Source organism: Drosophila albomicans, chromosome X (assembly GCF_009650485.2).
Source record: "Drosophila albomicans strain 15112-1751.03 chromosome X, ASM965048v2, whole genome shotgun sequence".
Taxonomy (NCBI): Eukaryota; Metazoa; Arthropoda; class Insecta; order Diptera; family Drosophilidae; genus Drosophila; species Drosophila albomicans.
In genome coordinates, this window is record NC_047627.2 from 9268507 (window position 1) to 9288935 (window position 20429).

General features: G+C 35.3%; 1 protein-coding gene across 1 annotated transcript; it reads right to left on the minus strand.

Annotated features, from left to right (window-relative positions):
- Window positions 1-812: 812 nt before the first annotated feature.
- LOC117575103 (fasciculation and elongation protein zeta-2) lies at window positions 813-20150 on the minus strand. The gene is made up of 5 exons (XM_034259209.2): window positions 19028-20150; window positions 3214-3650; window positions 2927-3142; window positions 2763-2852; window positions 813-2435 (listed from the first exon to the last, which is right to left on the minus strand). Exons 1-5 carry the CDS (start codon window positions 19588-19590, stop codon window positions 2353-2355), a joined length of 1389 nt encoding a protein of 462 aa, XP_034115100.1. The 5' UTR covers window positions 19591-20150; the 3' UTR covers window positions 813-2352.
- Between the last annotated feature and the right edge of the window lie 279 nt (window positions 20151-20429).

A 20429-nucleotide genomic window follows, 5' to 3' on the forward strand; every position in this document is an offset into this window, starting at 1 on the left:
ATTTATCAAATAAATATAATTTCCATACTTTGCTCGCCTACGTTTTCGACATTAACATGGACTCTTCGAATAAATGTACAAATACACTTGAATTACGTGTTGGTTTTTCCTTTTGTTTTCGTTTTATTATATAGCAATTTATTGGTTGCCTTCTTGAGGACCTAAAAAATGTTGTATTTTCTTTTGCTATGAATTTGAATTCGCATTTTAGTAAATATTATGTTTTTGTTTTTATATTTTATTATAAAGCGCGATCATATATCAGATATATCTGTATATATAAATATTTATATGAATCGTAAACATTTATGCATTTTTTTTTAAGTTGTTTTTGTATGTGTCTTTTTTGGTAGAGATTTAGTTAATTTTAGGTATGAATTCATATTTTGTTTTGTTTTTGAAAGGTACCTAAGATTTGCATTAAATGTGGTGTGTACTCAAGTTTTCCGAAATGTTTTTGGAAAAATATTTTGCTTGCAAGCTTCGGTTCACCGAAGTTAACAAATTTTCATTGATTTGTTTGCTTTTCATATATTTTGTTTTGATGTAGGTGAAATGTGAAACATGATATAAATGTTGTTCATTTTGTTGGACTGTCCGATATAACGGTTAATTGTTTTACTATTTAATGCAGTTAAAAAAAAATCAATAAGTAAAATAATTAGTAAAAGCACTGTGCGCCTGACTGAAATTTAAACTATTTTGTTTGTGATTTTGTTCGATTTTTTTGTATTTTTTTTTATATATATATATTTTGTATGTATTTTATATAGTAGATGTAGTTGTAGTTATATGTATACATTTAAATTGAATTCGTATATGTAATTGTATTTTGTATTTATGCATGTTTGGTAAAAGTAAATAACACAGCGTTTTGCATGCAAATTAAAATTACATTTTAAATCAAAAATTAGTTTTAAACAAAACAAAAAGCATTTTATGGCCACGCACACAACTCGCCGCGCTGTCGAGCTAAAAACATGATCAATTTCATTAATGAATATGAATATTCGTATTACACAATAATAATAATATTCGATAATATTTATAATGATCATAATAATAGTAATGTAAATCTTATTGCAGAAATGGAGCGCGTAAAAGAACGAAATCGAAGTAGAATTGCAACAAATGGAAAACAATTAATTTACACATAGATTCGAATGCATTCAATATACATACAATAATAATCATAATAATAATAATAATAGTGATAGCATAATCATAATCGTAATCGTAATCGTAATCATAGTAATAATATAGAATACAATATAATAAACCTGACGTTCAGTTGAGATGATGATAGCAAAATGCAAACTCGTTGGGAGCACATCTTGAAGCAAGAGCCAAAAAGTGAATTACAATTATATACACACATATTTCTATATATATGCTATATATACTATATAGTCTATATAGATACATATACAGATATTTATATGTGTGTTTGTGGTACGTACAACATACAGGTATATAAACTGGCGCTTAAATTATATCTCTTTTTGATCTCCCTTTTGCTTTCGTTACATACACAATTTACGATTACATGTGTGTTTGTATTATTTAGTTATATAGCAGATATATTGGATGCTCTGCACACTTATGTTTACTATATAATTTAGCCAACTGGCCACCACAAATCAATTGGGTTTGCAGTCGGAAAGCAGCGACAAACACAAACAATTACACTGAGGGGCAAGTCGAGAGAAGTCGAGGAAATTGCGAAAGAAGTGCATCAATTCTCTATATGTATATGGCATTACACTCTAGTTATTACACACACATATATCATCATGATCATGATCATTTAAATGTTGAAGCGGGATGGGTGTATACATCTATATATAATGTTGGTAATTGGTAAGTTAAGAATTTCAATAGATTGAGTATTACGTGCAATACTATCTCTGTCTCTATCTCCATCTCTTTCTCTTTTGTCTACTTATCCATCTGCTTCTTCGGTTTTGTTGTCTCTCTATCCCTATCTATGCTGCTCGTTTTTCATTTGTTGAGTACTGCAATTATCTGTCTGGTTCCAAGCAGTGTGTTAGCATTATAATCGCTGACTTAATTGTGGCTATGGCTTGAGTTGGGGGTAAGTTTTAGATGGAGGCTTACAGGGTGCTGGTTAGCTGCTGCTGCTTATAGGGTGCTTTGCTTGTAGTACATATATGTATATATATTGTAGGTAATATAACTAATTTTATAAAGTATATACTCGTATAAACACAGACAGAGAGATACAGCGTATTTTTATTGTTGTTTGCTGTTTCATCTTCTATTTCATCTTCCTTCTTGTTGTTCTTGTTGTTGTTGGTGTAGTGTTGTTTATTATTGCAGCTTGACATTTGTTTATGTGGGGCACAGCACCTTCAGTATGTAATCTGTTAGCAGCGTCGGCACCGTCGGACTGTCTTCATTAATGGCCTTGAGTACTGCAACAGAAGATGGTTTTAAGTGTTAATTAGAAATCATCACAAGAAACGTTCAAGAGGGAAGTAGCCAAGTTTAGTCTTTGCTGACAAGTGCATCTCTCTGAAAGTCACGACTACAATACTCTGAATTGGAGTGAAGAGTTCTACTTCTTGTCGTCTATTTCTGTTTAATCTGTCACTTCACTCTTGGCATATTTTTGATTAAAGTTGGATTAAAGCTCTCCTGTCAACTCTATTTATTCTGCTCAGCTTGCAGTCGTCTACTCAGCTCAGCTCTTCCGCTCTTGACAACTTGCAACTTGCAACTCGCAACTCGTGTCCACTTACTTTTGATCAGCACCTGCAGGGACTGATTGTTGGGTGTGCCATTCTCCAGATGATACGGTATGACAGTGGTCAAGTATTTGGGCTCTGGACCTGCAAAAAATAATGTGTAAACATTACTCTCAACAATTTTTGAATGTTAACCGGTGGTTGCTGATTTTGTTTACCTTGGAACTTGCCACGCTTCTTCTCGACATGATATTGCCGACGTTTGTTTTGCACCGCAAGCAGCAGCGAGATGAACGAGTTCTTCAGCTCCTTCTCAAATTCGAGCTCATCGCGCAGCGCCAGCTCATTGATCAGTGTCTCGCTCAGCTCCTGGATGAGCATCTCCATCTCCATGTACAGCTCATTCAGCTGTGTGCTGCTCAAATATTGTAGCTCTACAGGGCACAAAAAAAAGATTCTTAATTCGTTGTTGAATTCCAATGTTGAGGGACTCTCGAAAACTCACTTTCTGCATAGAGGGGCGCACCGAGCACTTCGCGCGCCTTTTCAATCACCTCGGAGTCACAGTTCTCGGGCTCATCGAGCGGACTTTCGGCCTCATCCATAATGTCATCGATCTCCTTGATGACCTCCTCGACCGATTTGATGGGCTCATCGACATCACCGCTGAGGCCATTCAATATCAAGGCGTGCATATCCAAATCATTGGCCACCGCCTCATCCTCGCTAGTCAAGTCATTGAACTCATCGCCCGGTGTCTGTGCATCCAGTTGCTGTTGTGGATTCTGTTGCTGTTGGTTGCGTTGCTGCTGTTGCTGCTGCTGTTGCTTTGTTCGATTCTGACCCAGATTTAGGGTCGGCATGTGCATCTGGCGTGTGTACGACTTGGACCAGTCGATGGGCAGAATGTTGCCAAAGTTGCCAGTGATGGTCCACCACATTCTGAAAAAGGCAATTAGATTTAAGACAAATTAGATTGGGTCGATTTGATTTGATGCTTGATTTACAATAATTATACTTTAACTACATTTCATCGTTGCATTCTTTGCGTGTTTTGAATTTCAAATTAACATTTTTATACCCGCTACTTATAGGGAAGAAGGGTATTATAACTTGATGCCTGCAGGAAATGTATGTATGCAACAGGCAGAAAGGGGCATCTCCGACTCTATAAAGAATATATATTCTTGATCAGGGTCAACCAACCTAGATCTCAGAGACTATACGGGTTAAAGATATAATCTGATACGCAGATAAAGTTTGTTTCAAATTTTTGCAACCTCCATAACAAACGTAATTTTAAAGGTAGACTTATGGAAAATACAATCATAACATTTTAATATGTAAAGGTGGTCGAAAATTGAAAAGCAGGCACTCAAATAGTTTTTTTTTTGTCTGTTTTTAATTTAATTAATTAATTTTAATTTCATAGATTTATTTTCATTACATTGACCTGTATTTTTCCACTACATATATATAAATTCATCTAAAATTAAAAAGAATTAACTCAATAAGTTTTTCATATTTCTTCATATAATTGTACTTTAATTTCTTAATTTTCTATCATAATAACTATAGTATATATGTATGATGATTTCTGAAGATTTGCTTGCGATTAGGTAAACATTTTAAAAGCTATTTAAGAAATACTTTTGCATGGGCAAAAGCCGCCAACTTATTACGGATCTTCGTTGCTTTGGCTGGTAATATGGTATATTTTGTCATCTATGGTATGCTTTGAATATAGTGCTCTAGCAATATACCAAATATGGGCCTCAGTATATTGAAGTATTTTTACGGTATTTAGCGGGTATCTCACAGTCGAGTGTACTCGACTGTTGCGATTTTAAGAAACTGATTTGAAATCAACATTCTTTAATCATATTTAGAAATTTCTACATGTTTACCCATATTGAATAGCAAAATAGAATTTCGTTTTACTAATTTCTTTATCACTTTAAATACTATCAAGGTCTAGTAATTACATCAAGAATGTTGAATCAGTATTTATGCACACAATAAACATAATAATAAAATGTTGACTATATCGCCTGCCAAAACTGTGTCTACATCTCTAAAGTGCTTTGGTAAAAAAAATGCGCAAATTTGCGGCACAAAGACGCATTAGCTGCATCGATTTGTGGCACAGTCAGCCTAGTAAAGCAAATAAATAAGTATACGCCATAAGCGCCAGCAATTCGAGAAAATTTACACAGAATTTCGTTGTTGATGGACGAATGCACAAAGAATGTTTTCTTGGATATATACAGCAAATGGATCAGCAAATGGTACAAGTTCCGCCCTCTTCAAGAGCAGCAACAACAAAAGGCAAAAGGCAATATGCAATGAGTAAGAGTGCGCACAAAAACGCGAGCATACACGACTTTTAGATACTGTGCAAGCAAAGGGTTAAGAATTGAAATCCTATTATATCGATTAACCCATACACTACTTAATAATATTCAGATCTATATTTTATATTCAATGTAAAACATTTTCTTTCAATTTATAATTCTATCAACTTTTTAGTATTATTTAAAGATTAGTATTGGAATTAATAATATAATTTCTTTCATATTCATTTGAAAAACATTTTATTTTATTTTCTTTATGTAAAACATTTTCTTTCAAGTTATACTTCTATCAAGTTTATTGTATACTTTAAAGATTAGAATTTGAATTAATATTATTTATATTATATTACATATATATTTATATTCTTTCATATTCGTTTCATTTTATTTTAAGGTTTTTCTTCTCTTCATTATTTATATTATTTTACATATATTATACAATGTATTTAAATTCTTTCATATTCATCTCTTTTCATCTCAAACTTTTTCTACTCATACTTCTTTCATAGTTAATAATTTTACTAATATTCAAAATAAATGTTTGAAAGTATTGCTAAATAAACTTTTCATGAATCATACGTATTAAAGGCTTACAAAAAAAAAGAACGTGGGAAAGATATACATATGTTTAAGTAAAAATATCAAATAGACCCTAACTGAACTTTTTTTTGAAAATTAATTTCAATAGTTATTTTTCTAAGTGTTCTAATTAAAAAACAAAAAATTAACACAAGCAGAACTTCAAATAAAATTACTATAATTACTAAATACACTCCACATCGGAATTACAGGGTATGCAAAGTGCACTCGTTATGCGATTTTTGTGAGCCGCAACGCAGTCAACGAAAAGCACAGCACAAAACTGGCACAATAAACTGCCAAGTACCAAGTACCAAGTACCGAGTACCGACTGCCTGTCTGATGATGACTAGTTATACACTTACTATATAGCACACACTGCAAGTGATGAACATACATATCATACATATAGAGTAAGTGCCATAGTTGCTGAATTGTACTACGAATAAGTAGCTGCAGTGCTTCGTAAGGAGTTGTGTGTGAATTGATAGGAAATGGGCGGTGCTGCTTGGCAGATAAAATGCCTCATTAGCTTGCCACAGCACGAGGCGAAATGCAAATGAGATGCAATTAAGATTAAGATTGGAGCAACAGCAGCCGCCAAATGTCAAATTATTATCTTTGCTTTTCTTCACTCCTCCTGTGCTGAGTGCTGAGTGTAGCTCAAGTTGCAATTGGCATCTTGCCTGATTTCACAGAGCAAAGCAGAGCAAAGTTTGTCAGACAGTTTGTCTGGGGGCAAACTACGCGAGCGAGATGTATGTAAATTTCTGTGGCACACAATTGCTATCAAATTTCACGATCAATGCCAATCATTTAATTGCTACAGCAGCATTTGCAGACGTTTTGGTTTTGTCTTACTGTCAGTTCACAGCTGTTTGTTGTTGCTTTTCCCATAATTATTCATGCTCTACATTTGAGCAATTGAATGATGCCCTTGTTGGTGTTGTTGTTGTTAGTGTTGCTGCTGCTCTCGTTGATTAGCCGTTGATGATGTGAACGATGCTGCTGTTTATCATCGCGATGATGAGCATTTTGCACTTGAGCGCTTTAACAGCACACTCTCAATTGCCTTGAGCAAAACGAATCGCGCGCTGCGCTCTGAATCTCGCTCAAAGCAAATCAACGAGCATTCTTTTCGCAACGAGTAACGAGTGTAAGAATTATAGGAATCTGCTGGTGCTGTAATGTTTTGCTCTAAATCTTGCTTAAATAATGAATAACAAAAGACAGCTTCAAGTTGTTACGCTTCACAACGTAACGAGTATTTTTTCAATTCTAACGAATACTTAATTATCAATAAAAAATACTTTTATAACTGACTAATTTAGTAATTTCCACTGCTGTAATGTTTTATTCTAACTCTTTCTAAATTAGAGACGAACAAAACGATTATCTACGACGAGTACTTACTTACATTTTAACGAGTAACGTATACTTAACGTAAACAAGAATTTATTATACTCCGAATACCATTCGTAAACAAACGAGTAAATAGTTTACAGTTCAATATAAATGAAATGGAAATACAATTCTAACGAGTAATAATAAACAACATAAAGTACCTGCCATACTCTCAATTCTATTTATATAATAACGAGTAATTAGTTCGAATATTAAATAAATTTCTTAACGGAAATTAATCGCTGTGCTGATTCCCAAAAAGAGCAGAAACTATTTGCAAAAACCCGGTGACAGTTTTTATGAATAATTATGAAAAATACAAATGCAGCCACTAATGAGTTGCCTAATCGGGAATCGTAAATAGTTTTCTAGGAACACCGGAAATGCTTAATGACAAAATGTAGAAGGAACTGAGAGTCCAAAGTGTAAAGGAAATGCTAAAATTGTGCCATATAGAATGAGATACAATCGAATATCGTTGCTCTGACTGTCAGTTCAGCGGAACGACAGATTGAACACGAGATTTTTCTTTATTCTTGTGCCAATTTCTGTCGATATTCATGACGTTCGTGTAAGGAATTTATGGTATTTCCTTATATATCATTTTAATGTTTTTGCTTTAATTTTTTCCTCTTTTCTTTTGGCCGTCTGCTGTTTTCATTTGACTGGAAATGAATTATGTTTTTACTTTGCTTTTCAATTTGTTGCCATTCATTTTTTGTTGGCAACGCAAAAATAGCGTAAAATGGAAAATATTAAATACGCTTCTTTCGAATTGTGAAACAAATTGTTGTGAGATTAAAACTAAATTGAGATCTGTCATAGAATAGTGTAGTAATTCATTCTGGCAAATCTATCAAATCGAAAGCATATCTAAGTATACACGATTAGCTCATGAACAAGAAGAAATATATATGTGTATATACATATATCTGAATGATTGGGTATAAACATAACGTTACCAATTAATAATACCCTCTAAATTGTTTACACAAACAAAACCAAAATAAATAAATCAAAATTTTGAAAAAGACAACAGCAGGCAGACTATAAATGATAGACTTAGTTATACCTTGTAAACCAAAAAGTTTTAAATATGGCAATATTTAAAGTTTTCGAATTTATAAAGATGCAATTGACATAAAATCTTTGCACTTGCATTTAAAATTTATACTACCCGTCCAATAGAATTACAGGGTATGCAAAAGAGCAACAACAAGTAAAGGCCAAAGATGAAAAATGTGCGAAACAAGCGAAGCGCGCAAATCGTTTGCGACACTCGGAAAATGCGTCAGGTAAATAAATATCTCCACATTCACACACACACACACTCGCACCTACACACAGCAATATCTATATATGTTTAGCTATATTTTCGTATATGCACACGTACATAAATGGTGCATGGGCTGCTGTTAATGTGAATGTAAATGTGGATGTGTCGAGGCCGCCATATAAATCTTGTTATGTAGGTCTTTAAAGCTGCAGATACACAAGAATATATCTGGCATCGTCGCAAGTAAATACATAAGTATTATATATAGTATAGCATAGACTATAGTCTTTGTATTTAGTTTGTGGGCTACATTTTTGGAGCGACACGATCAGTGGGCGACGCAATGCGACGCGTTCAATCGCAGACCACAAATCGAATGAATTATTTTCAATGAAACAAACTCGTGTAATTAGCTGATTAAATGCTCAAAACACTTGACACTGCAACGACCACCGAATACTCTGTAAATCATATCTAAGATTTCGATCTTGGAAAACTTGCAAGCAGATGATCACTAAATATTATACTTATAAAAAGTACTTCAAATATGTATATATATTTTTCAACTCAAAATGATCATCTACTTTTTCGAACATCTTTCAACTGAATACTAAATTTTTTAATAAAACATCAATTTACAAAATTCACCAATAAAAATCGATTAATATGAAATATATTATTTTACTAAGAAATCTTTGTTCTTAAATTTACAAATTAAACAAAAAAAATCATAAAATCTTTCTTTTAAAATTTCTTTTTTTTTAACTAAGAAATCTTTGTTATTCAATTTACAAAATTCACAAAAATATTTAAAATTGTGCTCTATAAATTTTACTAAGAAATCTTTGTTATTACACTTACATATTTAAAAAATAAATATCAATTCTGCTATAAAAATGTCAATTTTTTTTATTCTGAAACAAATTTTTGTTATTAAATTGCAAAATTCAAATAAAAATATTGATCAAATCTTGCTTTAAAAGTATATATCTTCTAAATCTTAGAAGCTGAAGTATTTTTTTTAATAACTTCCACTTTACAACTTTTTTTTTATGCTGTACTTAATTACAAGCTCTAGTATTTAATATTCCTAAGCATCATTATCTTGTTTCTCGAATATTTCTGGTTCTTGGAAAACAATTTAAGTTTGACAGCGCGAAATAAATATAAAACTCTTTTAATAGCATATAAAATTATGGGGAATGAGCAATGTGTCAAGCATGATATCATTAATCGAGCTGGTCCACTTTAATGATTCGAAATAGAACTAAAACACTGAACTAAGAACGCGAGAATACAAATTCCACAACGAGGCAGAGTTTCGTTTTTCTTCCACATTGGATTGAAATTTCCATCATCGAGCGAAGCAATTAAGAGATTTCGCCTGGCAGCACAATAATTCTTAATTATTGGAGTGTAGAAAGAGAGAGGGACGAGATGGAAGATAGAAGATGGGAACACACTTATCATAAGCGTGAAATCAACGCATTGTGATGCTGATTGAACCCTGAACTCTTACGACATGATAGCGCCAGCCTCTGTTTGATGATCGATCTGTCGTTATCTTCTTCTGGCTTCTAACCCTGACCGATATGTCTATCTCTCTCTCTCTCTCTCGCTGTCTTCCTCTTTCTTTCTCTGTGTTGATGATATGCATGGCGCATCTGTCGTCTGTCGTCGAGATCGGACAATTAGCGGCTCAATTTCAATTTCCGAGCAACGCCCACGAAATGAGCTCATTCCCCCAACTCATTCCTAAAACTCGATTCCTATTCCTACATTCCACAATTTCTTCACTCCCCTCTCTCTCTCTCTCTCTCTCTCTCCATATGCGTATAAATATTATAATGAATTTTAATTGCGGTACTTAGATAACGCAATCAATTTGTGTGTGTTCAACTGATGAATCAGTCATTTCAGACAGTCGCTGACCAAACGACATGACATATTTTCAGTTGATCTTCATTACGTTTGGCTCATCATCATCATGAATATACTCACTCACACTCACACTCATTCGCTATTCACTTGACTTTACTTCATTTCGCCCACGCTGCGTTTTGACTTTTATTTTACATTTTAATTGGGTTTTGCTTTTTTCACATTATTTTTTCTTTTTTTTTACCTTTCTTTCTATTATTACTTTTTTCATTTTGTAGTATTTTTGGACTTTGAATTTCAGTTTTTCCCCTTAACATTAATAATATTATTATTGCTGTTGTTGTGATTATTTCTTTGCGTCGTAAACAACTTTCTAAAGATGCTGCAGTCTGGCAACTAACTTATTGTAGGCACTGTAGCTCCAGCATTTAATCAGCGCTTGGGAAAAAAGGGCTTCAGAGATAGCACAAAAGTTAGACGCATTTGCTGGCAACGACTGTAAAGCAAATTGAGATTGCTGTAATCTATAGACGCAGCCTTTACATTTCTCCCTATCAGCGAATTGCTCTTTTCAGAACGGAAAATATTACAAAAGCTAGACAAACTAATTTGTGGAAAATAAGAACGACAAAAGCTGATTCCATTTAATCTCTCTTTCTGGGGTAAGAAATTTGTCATTAGGAAATTACCATTAATAATAATGTGAACAGTTCCATATTCAAATTGTTAAAACAGCAAAAAAATATATATTTATAGTATTTTCCCTTCTACAATAAAAAATGTATTAAAAAACAAAAAAGTATAAATATATTTTATTGGTCTATCTTTCTCGAACATATTTTAAAATTAAATTCAAAATTAATAAACTTTATTTCTAATCTTCTCCCCTCTCTAGTGAAATAAAATTTATTTAAAATTAAATTTAAAATGTATAAAAAATACTTTATTGCTCTGTCTGTTTCTAACCTTACAAATTAAATTTATTTTAAATTAAAATTAAATTCAACATTTATAAAATATATTTTTAGTCCTTTTCCTTCTCTAGTGAAATAAAATTTATTTAAAATAAATTTAAAATTTTTTAAATATATTTATAGTCTTCTCCCTTCACTAGTGAAATAAAATGTACATAAAATTTAATTCAAATTTAAAATGTACATATAAAATATACTTTATTGCTTTGTCTTTCTCAAACTTCCAAATTCAATTTATCTAAAATCAAATTTATTTAAAATTAAATTTAAAATGTATAAACAATATTTCATTGCTCTGTCTTATACTTCCTGCTTCTATTTGCCTCTCAAATCTTCAGTCTCTCGTTTACTTTATCAACTGCTTTGTTTTGCCTTATCACTCTCAAAATGTTTCCTCTTCAATTTGATTACAAATCATAATTAAATGTTCAAGCTAATTTCGAGTTTGATCATTAATTGGCAATCAACATTCCAGTTTTATTGATTCACCCGATTATGCACGAGTCTCTTGCGATGTGCAACTGTTTGTTTGCAGCTTATGTTTTGTTTTCTCTCTCTCTCTCTCCCTCTGCCTCTGCCTCTCTCGCTCTCTATGACTGTGTTACTTTGTGGTTTGCGCAAACGCTTGAGGATTGGCTTTGGCTTTGGCTGCGGTTCGTTCACACGACTCTTTTCACTCAAGCGCAGCGCCAACATTCACATGTTTAAAAAAACACGAGATGAAACATCATCAGTATATGAAACTCTAGATGCCCTTTAGTTGAGTGAAAAATGTGAAAACTGTTGAAATTATTCAAATATATACTAGATAATTCCACAAATTATGAATTCCTAAAAACTCATCGATTGAAAAACGTATTTGAAATGTTATTTATAAATCTATAAGCGATGACATAGAGAGTTGTGCTTGGCCCCCTTAAAGAAGAGTAGCCAAGAGAGCAGCAAAGACTTCATTTCATTTTATTGTGCATTGTGCGAGTGTGAAAGTTTTCTTGTTTTTTTTTTATGTATTTTTGCTGGGCGCAAAGATGATGATTATACACACAAACGCTCACACGCAAATATACGAAAAAAAAAAGCCGAAACCAAAACAAAACAAAGCATCTGAGGCTTTAGGTACATCATGAAGAGTGTAACTTAAGCCGAAACCGAAACCAAAACCGAAACTAGAAAAAAAAATAAAACTCAACTAAAACACAAAATGTTGCGGTGGCAAACACACTTCAAAAGCATTCTAAATTTAGTTGTTCACACTTTGCGTTGGCAAACCAACAAATTTTCAGATACACAATGCTGCTGCAGTCGCCTAAAGATACACACATCAGCTACATCAGATACGCATCTGATAGATACAAAACAAAATGGGGACACAGTTGACAATTTGTGTGTGTGAGTGTTTGCTAAAGTCCCTCAGGGGGTGACATTCAAGGTTGATTAAAAGTTGTTCCCTTTTTTTTGTTGTTGGTTGTTGTTGTTGTGTATGTAAAACTATATTATTTTTATCAAATTTCGCCTAGAAAAGTGTGTGGCTTCAGTTGGCCTCATTTGATGCGTTAATTATTTTCTTTGCGCGCCAAAGAAGCGAAGTCAGCAGAGGGCAAGAAAGATAGCGGTGTGTGTGTGTGTGTGTTGTGTGTGTGTATGGCTTCCATGACAGCGTTAACAACGCCAACGAATTGCGTTTTGTTGGCAGTTATGTGGCCCATAAATAAGCGGCCAAAACGGCCCAAAAACACACACACACACAGTCGAACAAACCAAAAACAACAACTAGACGAAAAGGCAATCAATGTAACGTATCTGCAAAATAAACAGCTAATGATCATTAAGTGCCAAAAGCAAAGCAAGCCAAAGCACACAATCTACACACACACACACGCCCTTTGCACACACTTTAAGACACTCTTAAGACACTCACAACATACTTGAAGCAAAGTTTCTTGCATTTATTCGAAACCCATTTGCAACTTGTCGCTTTTCAATTGTCAAACTTTCTTTTTATTTATGCTTTTTTTTCTCTCCAGTTACAATTTCCCTTTTGCTGCAACTGCTTCACTTTGCTTTCGATTGCATTAGCTAATTTATTATGCAACCTCGTCATTGATCTCACTCATTTCCCTCTTTAAACTTCCAGACAACTCTTGTCGCGTCATCCATCTACACTTTAATTGCTAATGAATTGCAAATTTACTGCGTTCCCAACTTCACTTTTGTTGTCTGAGCTATTTATTATGCAAGAGTAGTAGAAAAATTCCTGAATTACTTTGCTACTCTATGAAATTGCAAAACTTCTTGTTTATCTTTCTTTCTCAGTTTTGATTTACAATTTAAATTTATTTAAAGTATTAGTTCTTATTTGATTCCTAATCAATAGATAGTTAAAGTAGAAATTTTCATTCCTAACTTTCTTTCTTTAATGAAATAAAATACCAAATCTACTTTAGGTATATTTCAGTATTAGTACTCATACAATATATTGATTTAGTATATTTAACACACAATAATAATAATTAAAAGAAATAATATACCTAATATACGCTTCGGTATAATTCAGTATTATTTGGAATATCCATTTGGTATAATTAACTAATAATACCAGACAGTTGTGCTTTTATTGCTATTTACTTTTATTATTGTATTTTTTTTTTAAGAATAAAATACCAAATTTACATTTCGGTATATTTCAGTATTTTTCAATATTCACATATACATTAATTCGGTATATTTAAGTGATATTAATATTTTATAGAAATAGTATACCGCATATACGAAAGAAATAATATACCAAATATACGCTTCGGTATAATTCAGTATTAATTGGTATATTCATTTGGTACAATTAACTGATAATACCACACAGTTGTGCTTTTATTGCTAGTTGCTTTTATTATTGTACTAGTTAAAGTACAAAATTCCGTGTCTAACTTTTTTTTTAAAAGAAATAAAATATCAAATATACATTTCGGCATACTTCAGTATTTTGTATTATTAATTTGCTATATTTAAATGATAATACCGCACTGTTGTGCTTTTATTGCTGGTAACTTTTATTATTGTACTATTGATTGATTGATTTATTCATAATGTCATGTCCCTAATGTTCATCGTGTAATCCCAATTGCTTCCGCAGTAACTGAAATTGCTTTTCATCCAACTTATCCTTGACTTCCCTATTGTATGTATGCAATTGACGTTTATTAAAACAGCATTGTCTCTCCTCTAATGGCATTTTATTGTTATTATTTCTTGCTCTGCCATATAATAAATTGCATGATAATCGAATTTGATTTTAATGCAATTACCTCTGGCAATTGCTTTGTTTTTCCTGCAGCAATTTTCCAGTCTCTCGACATGTTGTGAATCACCATCATCATCATCATCATCGACGTTGAATCGAGTGCAGCGAAAAGTGTTAAGTGAAAGAGCAGCTGCGAGCAGCCTGATGACGATTGACCTCGATTGTCATTTCAAGGACTCGATTGATGGTGTGAAAACCTGGGGCGTGCCACATGATTGAAGAAGCAGAAGCAGCAGCAGAAGCAGAGCGACGCGTGCCAATTCAATTTCGTCTCAAACCCCTTTTCAATTTCTTATTCAATTTTTATTCATATTCGAAAGCAAAAAAACGAAGCGAAGCATGCTCGACTTGACGCTACCCGTCATTGTATACAATTGATACTTTGTGAAATATTCCGCATTGTAGTATATTCATGCCAGACTAACAACTCGAATTGCCGGGTATAACAAAAATATAAAACAAACTCAACGGTTTTGGCTCCGTTTTGTTGCCGCCGGCTTGGCGTTGTCCTTGACTGTGTTTTGTATGTTTCTGTGTGTGTGTATGTTTTTCTACTTCTCTCTCAAATACTCAAAATGTTGTTTACTGTTGTCGTAGTTTGTGTTGTGTTATTTTGTGTTGCTGATGATGTAATAGCCTGCGGCAGTCAACTTGTCCAATTCACAGTCGATTCGCAGTCGTTTTTGGGTGTGCTCTGTCTTCCTCAGATACTTATTAGTCATTTGTATCTCAAGCTGAAGTTGAAGCTGAAGCTGTGGCTGTAGCTATGACAGTGCCTTGTGTTTGGGCCTCGCATTCAATTAGCTGGCTAAAGGTTAATGTCCTTTTGCAGTTCGCTGCAGGAAATGACTTTCAAGCAACCCCCAAGACCCAAGACCAGTCAACCCCAATGACAATTAAGCCTCGGGAACCGGAGGAGGCCTGTCAACCTTATGCATTCACATGTGTCACATTGTTTCCTTTATACTCTCCCTCCCTCTCTCTCTCTCTTTTTCTCTTTCTCTCTCTTATGCTCACTCGCTAACACGCATACGCCATGTTGTGCGGCCTCAGGCATGACTCATACGACCCGGGGGGATGTCATTAGTTGCGAAACTACCCCCAGTCTATATTTATAGCACATACAATTTGATTATTGCTGCTGTCCAGGATATGTGTTTGCTGCATATTTTCAAGGCAACAACATCCCGTCACTCAATTGATTATTTATAGTTGAAAGCAGCGAGCCGACGCCTTTCATAATTGATTAAACCGAATGGAAATTTGAGACCCCCTTGACTCTGCTGTGTGTGCTTGACTTTAAAATTGATTATAACTTGGCTAATGTATTGCATAATTTAGTTGAGCTTTACAAGGGTTTCCTCCACTGCACTTTCCAAGTGTTAAGTTGATCAAATTAATGCGTCAAGGCAAAGTTCTTAACTGCACAAGTATAGCCAACAATTTTGGTAGTCTTAGCTCTTTTAGCCACTGAACTGTAGCTGACAAAGTACGCGGACAGACAGCCAGACAGACTGCCCTAGGCTGCAGTGTGACCAGAGCAGAGCAGAGCAAAGCAAACACAACAACCGGCTTGGGAAGAGAGGGAGAGAGAGACCGCGATAACTGCGGCACAAGTCAAATTGTCAGCGCATCTTTGAAAACGAGTTTTGTTATTGGGTTTAGCGGCAACTTGAGCTGCATTCCGGTGGCAGGATCTGGCGACAGGACATTGAACTTAACGGCAAACTAGGTCGCTTGCCAAGGCATGCGCCCAGCTCAAGTTGCAGCTGTAAGTGACAGTTATGAACAGGCTGCGGTTGCCGCATGCGGCAGCCACAAAATGTATTATCAACAACTGCAGCGAGAAGAAATTGCTAAAGAAAGAAAAAAATTGTGAAATGTAAAATGAAAAGCAATCGAAATGAAAAGTTGCTGGCTGACCAGCTGGTCAAATCAAACGCTTAAATCAGTTATGTCAGCGCGTTGCAACGGGACCAAAGGGGGTGGGGGGAAGACGTATTGTGGTCGCGTGTCCCACGCGTCTCTCATGCAAATGGCTGTCAATGACAGTTAATAGAAGAGAGAAGCAAAAAAAAACCGGAAAGTGGGGACCACAACAAGCAACCGATTGCCTGACTGACTGAATGCTTTGGCCATATATGCGACGCGTCGCAACGTTGCATGGCACATATGGTCAGTCTTTAAGTGGCACAAATGCGGCAACTGTTGTTGTTGTTTTTTTTTTTTTTTTTAGTTTTTCGTGTTGTGTTTTTATGTCGCCGCCGCATGCAACGATGCCAAACAATACACTACACAAACAATATTAAGTGGCAATAAAAGCTAAAACGAGCAAATTTAATATTTATGCATCCATATGTATGCCCACAAATCGATCTAATCACAGTTGGCCATCGCTATAACGAGTCTCAATCATTTCATTTTTGGCATCAAAGTAACTAATTTATGACACAAGTGCAGCTTTTAAGAAATGGGCCAACAAAAATCATAAAGTACATAAATAAGTTATTATTATAATTTGATTTTAATTTGATTAATTTCCTGCTATCGCAAAACATAAAAAACCTTGTTCGGTAAATTGCCCTTTGCTATAACTAGTCTCAAGGGATTTACTTACTAATCATAAATACATAATTTATTAATCTTGACCGATTTAAAAATAATTTCACTTCGTTTAGTTCTTTTATAATAGTTTATAAGTATTTGAGAAATGAAAGCCACATAAATAAATTCAAAACAATTTTCTTTTATATATAAATTGGCTAACATCTGAATCGATCTAAGCTTCGTTCAGTTCTGCACTCCAGGTATTCGTTCAGTGTATTCTTAGCCAAAAGAAAATAAAAAAGAATCTGCATTCGCTGTTTTATTTTTGCCGTTGGCAGACGTATTAAACGTGTTCTTGCTGCGTTCAAAAGCAACACAGAAAACAAATTAATCGCGAAATCTAAAGCCACAGTCTGAGCTGACAAAAAGCTTTCCATGCAGCCTCTTTAGCACTTTCGAGTTGCAGACCTTCGTCAAATGTGGCTGCGGGAAGCCATGCACACACACACATACACACACTCTCGCATTCTTATGCATAGAATACTTGTCGAGCGACCTTCGTCGAGAGCAAGCGAGATGGCAGCATTTGACTAATGGGTAACGTAAATATTGACAAGTGTTTGGTTCAAGAGACGCACTCTGCATTTAATGCACAGGTAAGCAAGAACAAAAGCACACAAAGCATACAAACGAAACAAATGCATAACAAACGTGACAATTACAGTTATGACATTGAGGAGATGCATCAGCGCTTTTCAGTGCGTAAAGCGGAAGAGAAGAGTGTTAAAACAGCACTCCAAGTGCAGTTCACAAGGGAGGGTACCAAGTGGGAGGGAGGAAGGTAGACGACAGGCGTGGGAAGCTTGCAAAAACAAGCAAAGAGTAGAGCCAGTGCTGCCATATGGCCAAAAGAAAATAATATGAATGCAGTGGAATAAATTCGGCATTTTACTTTCGAGACGAAGTGAATGTTTGCTTTGCCTAATTATTCATATTGGCGTGATGAATATGAATATGAATATATATTATGTATCACGGCAGCTATATGTGTGAGTATATATAAATGTGCATTCCAAATAATTGTTTATTTGCGCGCACACACTAGCACACACACACATTGCACGCGATTATCAAATTTATTAGCTGATGTCAGCGACTGGCGACACAACATTGTCCAAAAAAAAAAACAACAAGAGAAAAACAAAAACAAATTTGTTTCGCTCAATTTGCATTGTACAAGCAGCACGAGCGAGAGAGTAAAGTGTCGAAAGCTCACTTGCTCTGCTAACTAACTAGCTAGCTAACTTGCTCACTCTTTTACGCGCTTCCTTGGACTAGAAAGCTCCACTCCCCTCTCTACTCAACGTTCACTCTATTAGTGGACTGTAGGCAAATGCACTTTCAAGTGTTGTTGTTTTTTTTTTTTTTTTTGTATCAGCGGTCAACTCGCTCTCTTAACAGCTGCTGCGACTACACATTGTTGTTGTTGCTATTATTGCTCCTCATTTTTATGATTTACGCATGCAATTGGCTGTTGAGTGTGAATTGCTTTGCTTGACAAACGCCACTTGGCGCTGATTGCGATTTCCCCCCCGATGTGTAGTGCGTACGTGATGAATGCGGGGGGTGGCTGCTGTTTCCGCTAGATGCTGCTGGTCAAGGGTTGTTTTTGTGGGCTGTTGCTTTCAGTTTTAAGCTAAGCCTCGATGCAAATAATGCGTCTGAGAACGCCGTTCACTTTTATCGATCCAACAACATAACAACCCCCTCCCTCTCCCCTTCGCTACAAGGATTACGTCGTTATATGGCGCCAGGGTGGGCGGCAAAAGGGGGGTTGAAATTGAGACATGCGCAGTTAGCAAGCCAAAAGTAAAATAGAAATCGCGCAATGCATTTTATATAACTAATGGGATGTTGCAAACCGGTTTGCGAACCACTCCAAAATAATACCAAGCATAATACTCGATTTTTACTATACGTAGTATCTATAAAAAGGCTGTACTCACTGGCATTCATTCATAATCTCCTCCTGACTGCGCACTTGAACCGGCGCCAACTCCTCAACGTTCTCCTCGTAGTTGCCAAAGCATTTCGTGATCTTCTCATCGAACGTATTCACCAAATCCTCCAAGCTGCCCCCAAATGTCTCCGTAAAGTTATCCACATTATCGCCGTTACGCTTTTCCAAGTTATCGCCCAACGTTAGACCAGCGGCCACATCGTTTAATCCCAAATCGCCATTGAGTAAATTGAGATTATTGTGCGTATTGCAATTGGGACTAATGTTGCCACTGCCCGCTGCAGTTGCTACAGCTCCAACACCATTTTTACTGATGTGCGCATCACGCACAGCATCCTCGAGGAGACGCAACTTCTCCTGCTGTTGCTGTTGCTTCGTTGCCGCATCCTTGATATTCCGATTGGAAGCGTTCAAATTCAAATTAAGTGTATCATTGAGCACATTCTGATTGGAGATGAAGTCACAGCCGCCCCATTCGTCCGTCTCCTCGAATTTCGCTAATGGAGCCTCGAATTTTAGCTCGGCCATTTTGGTGCCGAGGTCACGCATGGCACGCGGGACACGCTGAGGGGGGTAGTGTTGAGGGTACGAAGTAGGAGTCGGAGCTAGCAAAGAGTTGTTGTTTTGCAAGATTTGTTGTTGTTATTCTCCTTTTTCAACCCACACTCACACACAACGGCCGCTCTCTCACACTCTTGCTCTCTTACTAATTCCCGCTCTCACCTGTGCTGAAAATATTTTTTTGCAACCCCTAAATTTTTGCACTTGTCACCCACCGCGTCTTCTACGGTCTGTGTATGTTGTTTTTGATTTTGCAAATTTCCTTTTTCACTTGATATTTATTTCGTCGCTTGCATTCACAAACAAAAACATTCGAAAAAAAACACTTCGTTGTTCGCTATCCGCGACCCGTAAAGCGCAAATGTGTCGTTTGCGTATGTAACTGTTTTATTTTTCTTCTCTTTTTTGATGATGATTTTATTACGATTTAATAACGAACGCTACGCTTGTAGTAATGGTGAGTGCACGTAAACGCAAATATAATAAACACAGCGGCAGTCTACGAAACGCGCAACACGACGGCAACGACAAGACCAAAACACAACGAAAGTTTTTAGCGACTATACAAGAAGAGTGTGACCGCATGCGGCTAGCAGCCAAAATGTCGAGTAACTTATAAATACTGTGCTTGGTCACACAGCATACGCAAATCAATAACACTTTTATCGATAAATGACTTTGTGATGTTCAACACTAGAAATCGCCAATATGTAACCGCTAAATATTTTAAATTCAAATAGGACACGTTCCTCAGTACAATAAAAGAAAAGGAATGCAAGTTTGTTTATATTCAGTTTTATTACAATATAAATTAATATTTATATTTA

Bases quoted from the DNA above. Each gene is read 5' to 3' on its own strand.
- LOC117575103 (XM_034259209.2), bottom strand. From the start codon at position 19,590: ATGCGTGACCTCGGCACCAAAATGGCCGAGCTAAAATTCGAGGCTCCA. The intron at 3,651-19,027 runs GTGAGTACAGCC...TGCCTTTTTCAG, and splicing joins GAGATTATGAATGAATGCCA to AATGTGGTGGACCATCACTG. The intron at 2,853-2,926 runs GTAAACAAAATC...TATTTTTTGCAG, and splicing joins GAAGCGTGGCAAGTTCCAAG to GTCCAGAGCCCAAATACTTG.